The sequence below is a fragment of the Aythya marila genome, assembly GCF_965140915.1.
Source record: "Aythya marila genome assembly, chromosome: 3".
Taxonomy (NCBI): domain Eukaryota; kingdom Metazoa; phylum Chordata; class Aves; order Anseriformes; family Anatidae; genus Aythya; species Aythya marila.
The window spans coordinates 118,515,968-118,530,492 of record NC_139044.1 but is presented as its reverse complement, the minus strand read 5'-3'; the positions used below and the strand labels follow the sequence as shown (position 1 = coordinate 118,530,492).

The 14,525-nt window shown below is 54.9% G+C and overlaps 1 protein-coding gene across 1 annotated transcript; it reads left to right on the top strand.

Annotated features, from left to right (window-relative positions):
- The first annotated feature begins 364 nt into the window (after nucleotides 1-364).
- LOC309877021 (nuclear GTPase SLIP-GC-like) lies at nucleotides 365-13,871 on the top strand. The gene is made up of 19 exons (XM_082758054.1): nucleotides 365-935; nucleotides 1,638-1,749; nucleotides 2,706-2,798; nucleotides 3,203-3,308; nucleotides 3,758-3,980; nucleotides 4,289-4,498; nucleotides 5,085-5,315; nucleotides 5,559-5,734; nucleotides 6,436-6,454; nucleotides 6,646-6,732; nucleotides 8,294-8,399; nucleotides 8,502-8,635; nucleotides 9,181-9,345; nucleotides 10,193-10,350; nucleotides 11,064-11,196; nucleotides 11,651-11,759; nucleotides 12,382-12,518; nucleotides 13,492-13,582; nucleotides 13,815-13,871. The coding sequence occupies exons 2-19, from the start codon at nucleotides 1,734-1,736 to the stop codon at nucleotides 13,862-13,864; spliced, it is 2,244 nt and encodes a 747-aa protein (XP_082614180.1). The 5' UTR covers nucleotides 365-935; nucleotides 1,638-1,733; the 3' UTR covers nucleotides 13,865-13,871.
- The last annotated feature ends 654 nt before the right edge of the window (nucleotides 13,872-14,525 follow it).

Genomic DNA, 14,525 nt, shown 5'->3' with positions numbered 1-14,525 from the left:
CCAGCCCAGGCTGCCCCCAGCCCCATCCAGCCCGGCCTTGGGCACCCCCAGGGCTGGGGCAGCCTGAAACAGGAAGGATTTCCTCCTAATGCCTCACCTGAACCTGCCCTCTCTGAGCTTAAAGCCATCACTCCCCGTCATATCAGACGATTTCCTTCCTCAGCCCGTGTTAACCATGACACATGCTACACACACCACAGACGTGGCAAAAGGCAGATGAAGGCGAGAAGAAAAAACTCCCTGAGTCACAGCAGTCGGTGAGCCATCAAACCCCAGGCACTGCTTGCAGGAAGGCTGCGCCTTGCAGTGGGGTCGTGCGTGAACCAGGGCGCCCAGAAAGGGAAGGTGCAGAAACTGCCGAGCTCTGCAGGAGGAACAAAGCCAGGATGGGCAGAAAAGGGTAGAAAAGGGCCGGCTGCCCGTAAAAACGGGGCTGGTTAGCATGTGGTGTGGGGGCAGGACGAAGGGTGATGGCCACAAAATGGAGCCCAGGCAGTTCCGCACCAACAGAAAGATTTTGTTCACCGTGTTAGCAAAGCTTTTGGGGAGCATTTAGCAGTGAGGACAGCGTTTTTATGGCGCAGGAGCCTAGGAAAAGCTCACAGGAGATGGAGAGATCTGGATGCAAAAGCAAAGACAGGAAAAATCTGTGCAAAACATGACCCATGCAGAGAGGAGCCGGGGGCACGAGGAAGCTGGCGGGGGGGCAAAGAGGAAGAGCGTGGTAGGGGCAGGACACGTGCAGCAGCTTTCATTTCACCATTTTTACGCAGTGGCGGGAGGAAGCCAAAGCATCAAGCTCTGGCTTGTGATTTATTTTATTTTATTTTTTTCTGGGAGAAACGTTAGCTTTCCGATAGCTCTGTAGACGAGCCCGTGGCAGCTTCCTCCCTGCCCAAACACAGCCAGATTTCGGAAGTTTTCCGGGAGCACAGGTGAGAAAAGCTGCCTGCAGTGGGTGCTGGCCGTGTCCGCCCCTGGGTGCTGGCCGTGCGCGGTGCCAGCTGGAGTTGGTCTCGATTAGCCTGATTGGGGTCGCAATAATCACGGAGGCAAACGCTGGGGGCGAAGCAGGGGCTGCGGGTTGGTGGGGCACTGGCGGTGAGGGGAGGATGTGATAAATGACCTTGCTGGGACAGCTGGCTGCCTGCTGCGGGTCGCACATCGGCGGGTTGATGATTAACCTGCCCCAACGCCGCAGACGAGCGCGTGGGGTTTCTTCCTCGAAACCCAGGGCGACCTCTGTACAAGCAAATCGATCAGTGCCCCGGCTGGGCACTGCTTTGATTGCTCGCAGCAGGATGCTGTGCCCAGGACCGGCACGGGGCAGGAGGGTTTGGAGCAGGTCTGGCCAGACAGCAGCCCCGGGCAGCTTTAATCCAGCCGTTTTTTACTTTCTGCGGTCCGATGGCAAGGAGGCACCTGGGGAGCGTCTTTCAGGGTGGTGGCAGTGCTGCAAGGCTCTCGTGCAGGGTGTGAGCAGGTGCTGGGCCAGCCCCGAGCTGCCCTTTTGGCAGGGCAGTGCGCATCAAGAAGCGGCACATGCCAGCACCAGCCACTACCCCGGTCGTGCCGGGGCGTGGGTGGCACGAAGCAGGCGGCAAACTTCAAAATTGTTTCCTTTTTACTTCCCCAAGTAGTCCTTGGAGTACAGAAGCGGTCGTAGCCAGGTCAGCTTGCTCGTGGAAAGCAGGAACGCCGGGGCACTGAGGAAGAGTTTGGCCGAGATTGACATGGCAACACGTCGCGGTGAGCCGCTGTCCCTGGCCTTCCCCTCCGCTCCTGCAGGCTTCTGCTGCCCTTCCCTCCCCACCCCCAGCAGCTCACACCGACCCGGCTTGCTTTCACTTGCTGAGGGTAAAGATTTCCGTCTTTAGCTAGATGCCAGGACCCAGGAGGCCGCAGTTTCTCTTTGAAGTGCGTTCCCTGCTCAGCACAGGGGAGCAGGGCTGTGCAAAGGCGTCTTCACCCGAACGTAGTTCATTTTGGGGAGCTGGCTGTGCGGCAGTGCTTCTTGCAAAACCTGAAGCTTGATACTAGAAGAAAAAAAAATGTAAAAAAAAACAAACAGCAGGAGTCAGAAACAAACAATAGACACAAAGACGAGTCCCCCAGCTGTAAGCAGGAAGGGAAAATGCCCTCAAGGCTCCCGACACCGTTCCTGCACAAAAACCGCACCGATTTTTACTGTTTTCACTGATTTTTACAAACGTAGGGCCAGTTCTGCAGCTTTTCTGGGTAGCGCAAGGTGTAAAGCCTCCTACCTGCCTGTCGCTGCTGGGGGCAGAGATTCACATCCCTACTGGGGCTGTGCGGAGAAAGCCGGTTAGGAAAAGATGCCAGAGGGGAAGGATTTGGGTTCCCACGCGCAGACACCACGTGTGAAGATCTCCTCTGGCCAGCAGCATTGGTGACCCCGGGCCACAGAGTTTTGGCAGCTGCTTGCCCTGGCAGGGATGTCTGCGGCAGGGTGGGTGGTCACCGCCCAGATTTTAGGGTTTGGGTTTGTTCGGGTAATGATCAGGTGGCCAAACCTGCAGCTGGGTGATCCGACCTTCACCCTCACGCGCCACAGCACCCCGAATTCAGGCTGCGAGGGCTGATTCCTCTCGGTGTCAGGAATAGGTGAGGCTGTTTGCTCCGAGGCTTTGACACCTGGGGAGGCTGTGGTGCTAATAATGCTGATGTCCTTTCCCTGTGAAAAGGTGCAGAGAACAACGATGCAGCTGAGGTCCCCCAGAGGCGACCGCGAATGCGGGATGCTTTCCAGCAGGAGGAAAGGGAGACGCTCAGGAAATGTGAGTAGGGGAAGCCTGGTGGCACCAGAGCCATGCCTAAAACGCAGCGAGGTCTGGAGAGGGACCTGTGGTGGAAGGGGAGGCACGAGCAGGCTGCAGCTGCTCTGAGCATTGCCACGGAGGATCCACTCCCCAGACTCCCCAGGAGCAATCTCGGTGCTGCCCGAGGAGCCAGAGCACCCCAAAATGCTCCCCTCTGCCAGCAGCAACTCGTTCTCGTTGCTTGGCACTGGGCACCTTCCCCCTCGAACTGCGTTTGGTAGAAATAACGGGAATTTTGTAAATCATCCCGGCTCCCAGGGGTGCCAGCCTCCTCCTGAGGCTCACCGTGGGCTGCTGGGGCTGCTTCCTTTGGAGACCTACCTCCTCCTACAGCCTGACCGTGCGACGCCTCTCCCTTCCAGACGAGAAGATGGAGGAGAGGGTCAGAAAAATCCTGACCGCCTCGTGTGAGAAGATATCCCACCTCTTTCAGCTGAAGGACATGCCCGAGTACCTGGCTTATCTCCGGTGAGTGTGCGGCCAGAGAGACCCCCGCCAGCCTCGCTTTCCCCTGGGCAACGTGCCCCCGGCCGTCCCCCCAGGCTCCGCCGTGCTCCGGGGCTTTGGTGGGCACCAGCTCCTAGGCAGAAAATTCAAACTGGGAATTGCCACCAAAGCTAGAGGGTGGAAGCAGGTTTTGCCGCGACAGCTTCCTGCTGTAAGGAGGATTCATCCTTTTTTTTTTTTTGCTGTGCTGGCAGTCCATGGAGGGGTCAGGGAGGCTCCTGAGCTGCTCCCACTTCGGCACGGGCTCACCAGGGCTTGGGGCAGGCAAATGAGGGACGGTGGAGAGCACGGTCTGTGCTTTGGGAACAAGCCCTCTGGGTGGAGATATCGCACCTGGCAAGGCGAAAACTCCCCTGAGATTTGAACCTGCTGCGGTGGAATCCGCCTTGTTCCTACCTCTGTTCTCCCAGGGACCGCATCACGACCCTCAGCTCCAAGCTCACCTTCGAGCCCATCTACATCGGGCTCTTCGGGAGCAGCGGCGCGGGGAAGAGCACCCTGCTCAACACCATCCTCCACAAGCGCTTCTTCCTCCCGGTGTCAGGGACACGCGCCTGCACCTCCTGCCAGGTTCAGATCAGCACCTGCAGCAGCAGAGAGTACAGAGCCAGGATTTTTCTCCTCTCCAACGAGGTACGGCTGGGGCCCTGCTGTGGAAGGCAGCCAAGGAGCAGCTCCTGCCCCTCCTCGGGGCAGCCTGTGGATCGTGTGGGTCTGCAGGAGGCTCCTGCAGCCCGTCTTATGGGCCGTCTGGGGAAACCCAAGGGAAGACCGGGGAAAACAGCAGCTTTCTGCTCTCTGCTCCTTCCCGGAGTGAAGGTCTCTGGCCGCTCTTGTGGTTGGGAGCCCTCGTGCTGCTGCTTCCCACTGCTCACCACAGCTGCAGCTGCTCCTGCCCCAGCGAGCTGCTGAGCAACGTGCTCCTCTCTCCACCGTGGCAGGAGTGGATGGACGAGGTGAGGAGCCTGCTCGCGTTCCTGGAGACGGACAGGGAGGCTGATGAGAATGACTGCGACAGAGATCACGCCGTTCGAGCGCTGCAGGCTGTCTACGGGGAAGGAGCAGAGAACAGGACTTACGATGACCTGGTGAAAGCCAAGCCTGCCATCACTATTCCCCACTCCAGAGTTATTGATCTGAAAACGGCAGAGGTGAGAACGTGGCAGCTCTCCAGGGCTGCCCATCCCTCTTCCCGCTGCACAAACCTCCGGGGAAGCACCCAGAGCTTTGTCCCGGTGCTGGGGCCGTTGCTTGCAGAGGAAAGTGGTTGCTTGCACACATCTACTCGCAGCTTCTCTGCCAGGCAGCGCTTGCGGCTGTGCCATCTGCTGGGGCATCGTGGTCGGCGTGTTTATTTGCCACAGTACTGCTCCGTGCACACACGACACTTCATTGCTGGTGTGCCCCTTGCGCAGCTTCTTGCGCTGTTTTGGTTGGCGGTTTGCTCTTTTCAGGCTGCTTGGAGGCTTTGTTTCTGTAGAGAGTCATGGACTCACCCAGGCTGGAAGAGACCTTCAAGGTCACCAAGTCCAACCATCCACCTGAGCTACCGAGTGCCATCACCGAGCCCTGTCCCTTAGTGCCGCGTCCATGCACCTCTTAAAGACCTCCAGGGACACGGACTCCACCACACTCTCTGTGAAGAAATTCTGCCTCGTATCCTAATCTGAACCTCCCCCGGCAGAATTGGAGACCGTGAATTGGAGGGTGAGCGTTAATTTGCTTCTGGTGTTCCAGGCAGAAGTTCTCTCCCGGGAACTGGACCCGTACATCCGCAACCTGGAGGGCAACGAGGGGCCTGGGGAGGGGGGTGCCGCCCTCCACAACCAGCAGACGCGGCTCTGGCCCCTCATCAAGTACGTGCAAGTGACTCTTCCCGCGTCCGACTTCGTGCCTGAAGGTGTCATCTTCGTGGACATCCCGGGGACGGGCGATTCCAACAAGAAGAGGGATGAAATGTGGAAAGAGGTGACTGGCAGGTGGGACCAGTGCAGGGGGCGGAATGGGCTTTTCATGAGGGAGGCTGCAAAAAGAGCAGGGGCTGGCGGCAAGGGAAAGAAGCCACAACCGAGCAGGTAGGGGCTGCCACCACCATCTGTGTGCCAGTGCACGGGCACTGATGCAGCGCTTTCAGGCCTCAGCTCCTGGTTCGGTGTCCTCGGTGCTCCTGTGCCCCACCTGACTCTTCTCCTCTCCTCTCTTTCCCCCCAGAGCATCCTGCAGTGCACATCCATTTGGGTCATCGCTGATGTTGAACGCGTTTATGGGGCCAAAGCACATGAAAACATGCTGAAAGAGGCGATTACAGCTTGCATGATTGGCAAGTGCAGCGATATCACCTTTGTGGTCACCAAGATGGATAAGATTAGCCTGGAGGAGTACATGAGGTAAAGAACAGCTCCGTCCTTTCGTCAGGGTTGCAGGGAAGCCTTCGTGCCTCCATCAGAGCAGGCTGGATGCCGTTCACCCATGGCACTGCCAGGTCTCACTCATAGCGTGCCCTACCCACCCTGCATATGGAAAATGGCATTCCACGTAACAAATCATTCCCACTGATACTTTCGTTGTTTTTCCTATGCATTCAAAAGCCTTAGCACCCAGCCCTCTTTACAGCACAACCCCGTCACCACGCCTGCCTTTCCCAGGCTGACTTTGCCCCTTTGCTCTTCTGCCTCAGCTCCACGCTCGGCGCTGCCCCATCCCCTGTGCCTTTATTGCTGTCTTTCTGATCGAGGCAGGTCATCCGCTTCCTTTGGCATCTGTGCTGATGTCCCCCTGCCCAAAGGACTTGGGGATTTGCCCTTTTTTACTGCCTGCCATAGGCTGTTGGGGATCCCAGCACATCTGTAATTCAGAGGAGTCTGAAGGTACTGCCCTGTTCTGTAACAGCCCAAATTAAAGGATTAGAGCTCTTAGGCACTGACGTGTCCCTGGGTCTGCTGTAAGCCAGGAAACCCGGTGATGTTGCTGTCAGTATGGGCTGTCATTTTGCTGCCAGCTGCATGCCCTCGCTGAGGGACAAGCTTTAGGGTTCAGCTTTGCCATATCTACTCAAAGTCTTTTTTTTTTTTCTTCTTTCATTTCCCAGTGACCATCCCAGTGCACCGGTAAGTACCTGCTGGCTGCTTTCAGTGGCCAAAAACCAAATTCCTTTTCTGATTGCATATTCTGACTGGTGGGGCCAGTGCATAGACTCCACCAGCATCCTGCAGGCTTGCTAGCAGCTTTGCCTCCGTGCAGGTGAAGCTTGGTGGTTTTGGGAATATTCTCATAACACTCTCTATCATTTGCCATCCAGAAGGATCTAAGCACGCACGATGCCATTTTGGAGACAAAAAAAGACCTGAAAACAAGAAAGGCCAGAGCAATAAGGCTCAGGATGCAGGTATGGTATACCTTGTTATTTTGGTAACAAATGCATGTTACAGTGCTAATGCTTATGCACGTGCCTTTTCCCACAAAATATATTTGCTTCCTTTTCTTTCCATTTGCCATGAAAAAAATAAATGGCAACATCTAACTTTCCCATCTAGCTAATATCTTGTGACGAGGTTTATCAAATTAGTGGGCACCTGGAAGAGAGGTGCTGGCCTGTGGCAGCTGCACCAGTGATCTTCTACATGTTGTTATAAGCCCTTCTGTCACTGACTAGCTTTAAATGCAGGTGTGGGCTGCGTGTCACCTCCTCCCTGCCCAATCTGTCCGTGGATGTGGCTGGCACCAGCACCCTTGCTCTTGGTTGCACCAGTACAAATACAGCGAGGTGTGAGGCAATTCCATGGGCTCCTGCATCAGGGTTTCTCTGCAGGAGAAGGCTGGCCCGTGACAGCACAACAGCCTTTAAAACATCGCTCAGCAAGGCCTTTGACACAGTCTCCCACAGTGTTCTCCTGGAGAAGGTGGCAGCCCATGGCTTGGACACTCTCTGTGCTGGGATAAAAAGAGGCTGGATGGCCAGGCCCAGAGAGCGGTGCTGAACGGAGTGAAATCCAGCTGGCGGCTGGTCATGAGTGGTGTTCCCCAGGGGCTGGTGTTGGGGCCCATCCTCTTTAATGTCTTTATTGATGATTTGGACGAGGGAATTGAATGCATCCTCACTAAGACTGCAGATGACACCAAGCTGGGGGGAAGCGTCAATCTGCCGGAGGGTCGGAAGGCCCTGCAGAGGGACCCGGACAGGATGGATCGATGGGCAGAGGCCAAGGGGATGGGGTTCCACATGGTTATGTGCCTGGTCCTACACTTTGGCCACAACCACCCCATGCAGTGCTAGGACTGGGGCAGAGTGGCTGGAAAGCTGTGCGGAGGAAAAGGATCTGGGGGTGTTGGTCGATGCTCACTTGAACACGAGCCAGCAGTGTGCCCAGGGGGCCAAGAAGGCCAAGGGCATCCTGGTTGTGTCAGGAGCAGTGCAGCCAGCAGGAACAGGGCGGTGAGCGTCCCCCTGGGCTCTGCTCTGGTGAGGCCAAACCTCGAGTGCTGGGTTCAGCTTTGGGCCCCTCACTACCAGAAGGACATCGAGGCCCTGGAGCAGGGCTACGAAGCTGGGGAAGGGCCTGGAGCACAAGGCCTGTGAGGGGCGGCTGAGGGAACTGGGGGTGTTTGGTCTGGAGAAGAGGCCGACCCCCAGCTCCCCACACCTTCCTTTCAGGTAGCAGCAGAGAGCAATGAGCTCTGCCCTGAGCCTCCTCTGCTCCAGACTATCACTAGTGATAGGAGCAGAGGGAATGGCCTCGAGTTGCCCCAGGGGAGGTTCAGGTGGGAAATGAGGAGACATTTCTGTCAGAAAGAGCAGTCAGGCCTTGGGACGGGTTGCCCAGGGAGGTGGTGGAGTCCCCGTCCCTGGGGGTGTTCGAGGAGAGGTTGGACGTGGAGCTGAAGGCACAGGGCCCTGCGCTGCTTCAGGCAGCTCTTGCACGCTCACGTTGCACGCTCGTGTGTTTCAGACGAGACTGCCCAGCGACACAGAGGTGGTGCAGAAGGCGGACCTGGTGTTCACCGTCAGTGCCAAGGAGTACTGGAACCCCACGGTCCTCACGAACGAGGAGACAGGTGAAGGGTTGGCCGCGTGCTTGCTGCAAGCCCTGCTGCCTGTGCACTGATTCCCATTCGTGGTGGGAAAGCAATAAAGGTCGCCTTCGTATTCTCTTTCAGAAATCTCCATGCTAAGGGACCAAATCAGGAAGCTCTGCCTGAACGTGAAGAGAAATCACCTGCAAGAGCGCATGCGGGAGATCCTTGTCATCTTCTCCCTGGTGGACGTTTTCCACACCGTGCAGCTGAACCCGGTACGTGTGGCTGCAGCCCCTGCACGCTGCCACCATCCTGTTTCTTCTGGGGCTGTGGGGCCGGGTAGCCAGCCTCATCCTTCTCAGGAAACAAATGCAGAGCTGCTCTTGCTATCCTGAAGTGACCTAAATAGGGCTTTGCTGCCCGCATGGAGGAATTCAGCAGTGCCAGGTGGAGAGGAGCATGGAAGGCCCTTTTTGCCTGGTTCACCCAGCTGTGAAGCTGCACCAAGGCCAAGGCCTGCATCCAAACCCATTTTCTGACTAGCCACTTGGCTCTCTTTGGAAAGGATGAAAAAGCAAGAAAGCTGCAGAGGCTGAGCAAGCTTTGCCAGCCCTGTAGCCCCATTACCTGCTATCACCTCATCTTCCTCATCTTCTTGGCCCTCTCATGTAGTGCCAGTGAGAGGCAGGCTCTAGCTTCCCCCTCTGCGGTCTTGGCTTAAATTTGAGCTGCTCAGGATGCTCCAGGGAGGACAGTTCTGGAGTGTGCTGGCCTTGCACTCAGCAGCTTTGTCAAGGTTTGTGCCATCCCACTTTTCCAGGGTCCAACCCCGCATCAGGACAGGCTCAACGCGTTTGTGTCAACGAAGATCCAGGAGCTGAAGGAGACGGCTCAGAGCATTTTTGACCAGATGGATTCGCTTCTTAACAATGGGGTGCAGTCTGCCCAAAATTCATACAAGAAGAAAATTGAAAATATCTTTGCGGTGAGTGGCGCAGGTCTGCTCCACGCTCTGAGGCTGGGTAGGATTATTTCATTTTCTGTCTTGCAATAGCCATCAACATCAGCTGAGTTTCACTCATTAATCACTGACAGGTGCTTTGAGGTCTGTGGGTAAGAGACAGGGTAAGTTCTTGCTGCTGCTCAGTGTTACTTTAGCTTAGAAAGGAGAGCTTGATTCTAGGGAAAAAACAAACAAACAAACAAACAAAAACCACCACAGACGTGTTGTGTTAAGGAGATGCTGTGCCTAACGCAGGTGGAGAAACGCCTGCCCACGTTGCTCCGTGCCATCAGGACTGGCCAAGTCTTGGGAAGTGCACTGTGTAGGGACAGTGGTGAGCCGGCCATGCCATGGGCCAGCTCCCCAGAGCCCACCGGGTCCTCCTGCCAAGCAGCAAGTCCTTCTAGGACTGGTTCCTCAGCAGGACTCCTGGACAGAGTCAGACTATTACAATTCCGGGACCAGGTCCCAGGAAGCACGTTCTGCCCCTACAGCTGCACGCTCATCCTGCAGAGACCTTTTTTCCTTGATAGAGGGGGGACACCAAGTGATCGTGTGTTTCTAAACAGTTGAAATGAGCGTCTTCCAGGCTTAGACCCCAACCCAGCTTTGCCGTCTTTAGAGCTATCCACCCTGAGTGAACACAGGCACGTTGCAGGAGGCACCAAAGGCTAAAAGAGGACATAGTTGAATTCCCGCTTTTCTCTCACTGTGACATTTGCTACCGGTAGTTGAAGCAGCTCTGAAATGACACGTGAAGGACTTGGTCCTGGGAGCAGCGCTGCTGCTGGTGGCTCTGCTCACACTTGCTGCGTTCTTCCTCCTGCAGATAGGCGAGAAGTCCAAAGGCTTCCACATGACCCTGAAAGCTGTGTGCAGGAGGAACGGGGTGTACGTGTCCCGCGTCTTCCACCGCATAAACATCAACAGAAGCCTGGCTGAGCCCATCTACGCAGCAATTGAAATGATGTTTGCAAACATATTCAGGTGAGAGCGGTGGGCAAGCAGGAACCAAGCCACATTTTCTTGGAAACTCCAAGAAAAGAGTTCTCCTACACAACTACAAACTCCTACAAAAGAGTTCTCTGCCATCTGCAGGCAACCTCGTCTGGGAAGCACTCGGGTCTTTATCTCTTCCTCCCTCAAAAAGCTAAGCTAGCATTACATCGACTACTCACGGAGGCAAACTAAACATGCCCAACTGCAGTTCATTTACTTAGGCAAAGCTTCTAATTGACTAACCTGTCTCAGCAACTTCCACATCTCTCTCCCAGTCGCGACTGATCTCCTACTGACCTTGGGCAGACCTGTGTGGAGCCAGGAGTGGGACTCGATGACCCTTGTAGGTCCCTTCCAAGTGGGGATATTCTGTGATTCCCCACAGCCCCATGTGGTACTGATGTACCACATTAACAGTTCAATATAGAAATTAAGTGGCATTTGCAGCTCCATCCCTTTCTGCCCCGTGTTTCACATGGGTTCAGGCATAATAAAAAAGAAAATGAATACTTTGCTATTTCCCAGTCCCCAGAGAAGAGGGAGCCAGCCAGATAGCCCAGGTAGCGAGGACATCCCTGCGCTGGAGTTGGAAGCCTTGTGTCTTCTGATGAGAGAAGCTCACCTTCGCTGGCAACGTGCAGAGAATAAGTGAGGCGGGGGAAGCCCGTGGGTCTAACAGTTTTGGGGTCTCACCCACACAGAAAACAGATGCTCACGAGGACCAGTCTGCAGGCTGCCATCAATGAGTTCAGCACGGCGGTAAAAGGCGAATTCATGGTGTTTGCAAGGGACACGAATATGAATGAGTCCAAGCTCCAATTCCTCTTACAAGAGGTGAGTGTGAAGCAGGGAAAACCCAATGAGATATCCCTGTGTAGCTGGCACAGCCCTGGGAGTGGGCGCCAGCCCCTTGGCAGGAGCTCGGGGGGTACAACTCGCGGAAAAGTCTGACGTGCGTCGTGTCAGCAGCTTTGGCTGGGGGTCTGGTGCAACCCCTGATGACCAGTAGCTGCTATTCAGCGTCGGGGGCAGCAGGATTGTTTTTAGTGCTGAGCCACAGGCAGCTCGCACTTCGTCCTTGGGGTATCATTAGATGGTTCGGTGGATGCTCTGCTAGAAGCTCGTAAAGGAGAACTCCAGGTGACCAGACGCAACGGATCTGGTCCGTGTAAGGGTTGGGGCGAGCCCTGGTGTGCTCCACCTGCTCCCCACCTCGGAGCATTTCTTTGTTCTGCTGGTGAACGGGGGGTTGGAGGTGCTGGGAAATGCTCTGCCCTGATTCCTGCAGACCGACATCATCATGAGAGCTCTCGAAAGAGAAATTCTTCTGAAAAAGAAGGCCATCTATGAGTCCCTTGAGCTGTCCATCCAAAGCACCTTAACGCCGTGTTACCGAGGTAAGGCTGCTTTTCCAGCTAATTGTGTAGCTGACGCTGTGAGTTCGATGCCTGGCCCTGGGGCACATTCTCCCAGCTTGTGTGTGGAGTCCGCAGAAGGCTTTGTCCTCTGCGAGGACAGGAGGCTGAGTAAATTTGTGCCTTCGAGTCCAGCAGGTCACAGTCTTCTTAACCAGGGAAGAAAACGTTGGAGTTCCAAACCCTCCTGCATAAATTCCTTGTAATTTTGATGCCATTGCTGCCTGCCGTGATGGGACCCACCACACTTCTTGTGGATCAAACGAAGGCTGTTCCTCCCTGGGAAGGAGATAGCAGCACCTGGGGCTGGGGAGGGGAGACCTTGCCAGAGGGTACTGGAGGGGAACTCCACCTGGGTCTGGGCAAGGCCTGGAGGGCTGTGGAAGGAGGCAGTCTGAAGGTTTTGCTGTCGGCTAAAGGAATTCTTTAGGATGGCAAAAGTCGCCTGGGAAGAGGACTGGGAGGTAGAAGTCTGCCAGCAGCAGGTTCGCGGGCAGCACGGCCTCAACGTGAGCTTTGCACCCAAAGACCACCCCAGCTCGTCTGCCCACGCCTGCTGCGGGCTCCTGACAGCAGTCTGATGTTTCCCACCTCTGCCCAACAGAGGCTGAGAAGATAAGAGGGAAGGACACGTACAAGCAGATAAAAAGCATGCTGGCACACAGCATCGAGGTGGAGGTGCGGCAGGCGATGTTCGAGAAAGCGAAGGAGAGGATGATGAGCCAGTTCCAGGAGCTGACGGTGAGTCACACTGCAAAAATTGCTGCTGGAACTGCAAAAACTGTTGTTGGAGATCCAAGGCTGGGTGAGCAGAAACTGTGACAGGCAGCTAAAGGCTGGACGAGGCGCTGCCGCCCTCCACGCAGACCGGTGGTCGCTGCAGAGCGCTTGTGATGCTCCGGGGGATTTTATGGATCCTGCGGGATGTTGTGACGGTTTGAGGCGAGATGCAGGTTGTTCTGCAACGTTACCAATGTGAGAGCTGTCAGAAATGCTGGTGAGAAAATCTTTATCAACCTCAGCTGCCTGGACTTGCTCCAGCCTGACCTTTGCAGTGGCTCAGCATAGCACTTCAAGTCTCTTTCTGTCCCGAGAAAGAAACAAAACAAAACAAAACAAACAAAACCCATCAAACTGGAGTTTGGTTTGGCTTCATTTCCCTGGTTGTCTCCAGAAAGAGATTTGGCCTCTTAGTAAACAACAAATTGAGTTTTTTAGGTGGGGATTTCCTACCTCGGTCCCTGCGTCTCCAGATTTCTGACTTCCTGTGAACTCTCCTCTACCTCATCCCAGGCCACTCAGACTCATTCACGTGGGTTGAAACCCGACGGATTCGAACCGCGGTCACGCACAGCATGATTCATCACAGTTATCTGAGGGAATTTCCTTTCTGCTGGCCAAAGATCTGGCACGCTGGTTGAGCAGAGGCAATGGGCACCTAGGGGGGGTGCGGGCTCCCCTCACCGACTCCTCAGCTGCTTTGGGTATCGCAGGTCAGGTTCTTGCTTCCCCAGCAAGACTTTTGGGAATGCCAGTGCCAAAGCTGCCATCTCTGGCGTCACAGCCTTGGCCATCCCAGCAGATCCCAGTGCACCCCCGGAGCTCGAGGGCTTCAGAGCGCAGTGCTGCAGCAGACTTTGTGTAAGGAGGCCTCCAGCGCAGCTTCTCTCCGCAAACAACACCAGAGTGATGCTGTCGCCCTCTCTGATTGCAGGAGCAGATGAGCACGAAGCTCAGCAAGGATATGCTCGGCATGCTCAGCGTCATCTTCAGCCAGTGTGACACACCGGTCAGCGTGCTGCCGGGTACGGGCTGAGCTCTCCTCTCCGGGGCGTGTGTGGTGGGTGGGTGGGAGAGGGCTTGGGGGCAGATTTGGGGAGCTGTGTGTCCTCAAACAGCTGGGGTCTGCAGGTCCCGAGCTTACTTGCATGTTTGCATTCATTTGTACTTAATCATATTATCATTTTATTCCCATTCTGTAAAAAAAAAAACAAAAAGGCCAACGAAGTCTGCCTCATTTTGCTTTTCTCCTTGCAGATCTGCAGGAAGAATACCAAGAAATCCTGGATATGCTGAAAAACTTGTGACAGCCTGGCTGACCAAAAAGGCCGGCACGAAGAGGCTTTCTTTACATTTTGAGCATTTCTTTTTTATCTTTTTGCTTTTATATATTTTTTTTTTTTTTGCTTTTACTCATTCAGTTCATTGCTTTGCTATGGTGGCCAGCTTGAGGTAGAAATTTTAAAGATGCCAGGGGTTAGACTGAGCAGCTTGAACACAGGCTCACGAGGACCCAGAATGGAGTGGGTCCCTTGGGGGTCCCATGTCACATCCCTCCTGCAGGGGCTTTTCCCCTTGCCGGCCTTTTCCAGCGAGCCCTGGAGGTGCAACCATGAGACCTCGGTTGCTTTCTTGAACGTGTTCAAGGAAACAGGACAACAGATGATTAGTTTGATTGCACTGGTACAAAAAGTATATAGTTTATGTGTGGTTTTTATAATCTTTTCATAAAAGTAAATCCTTTTCTACTATGCATATCAGTTCTCAAGTGTAAGCCAGCAGGGTAAGACACCCATGTCTGAATTAAAGCCGGAACCATCCCCAGAGAAATTGGTAGTGTGGCAGGTAAGCAGCAAAAGCCACAAAAGCGCAGATCTGCTGGAAACGATTTACATGAAATCTAATAAAATACAAACCTTTTGGGGATAAGTGTGGCCGATACTTTTTCCAAATGCAAAAGAAGTATCC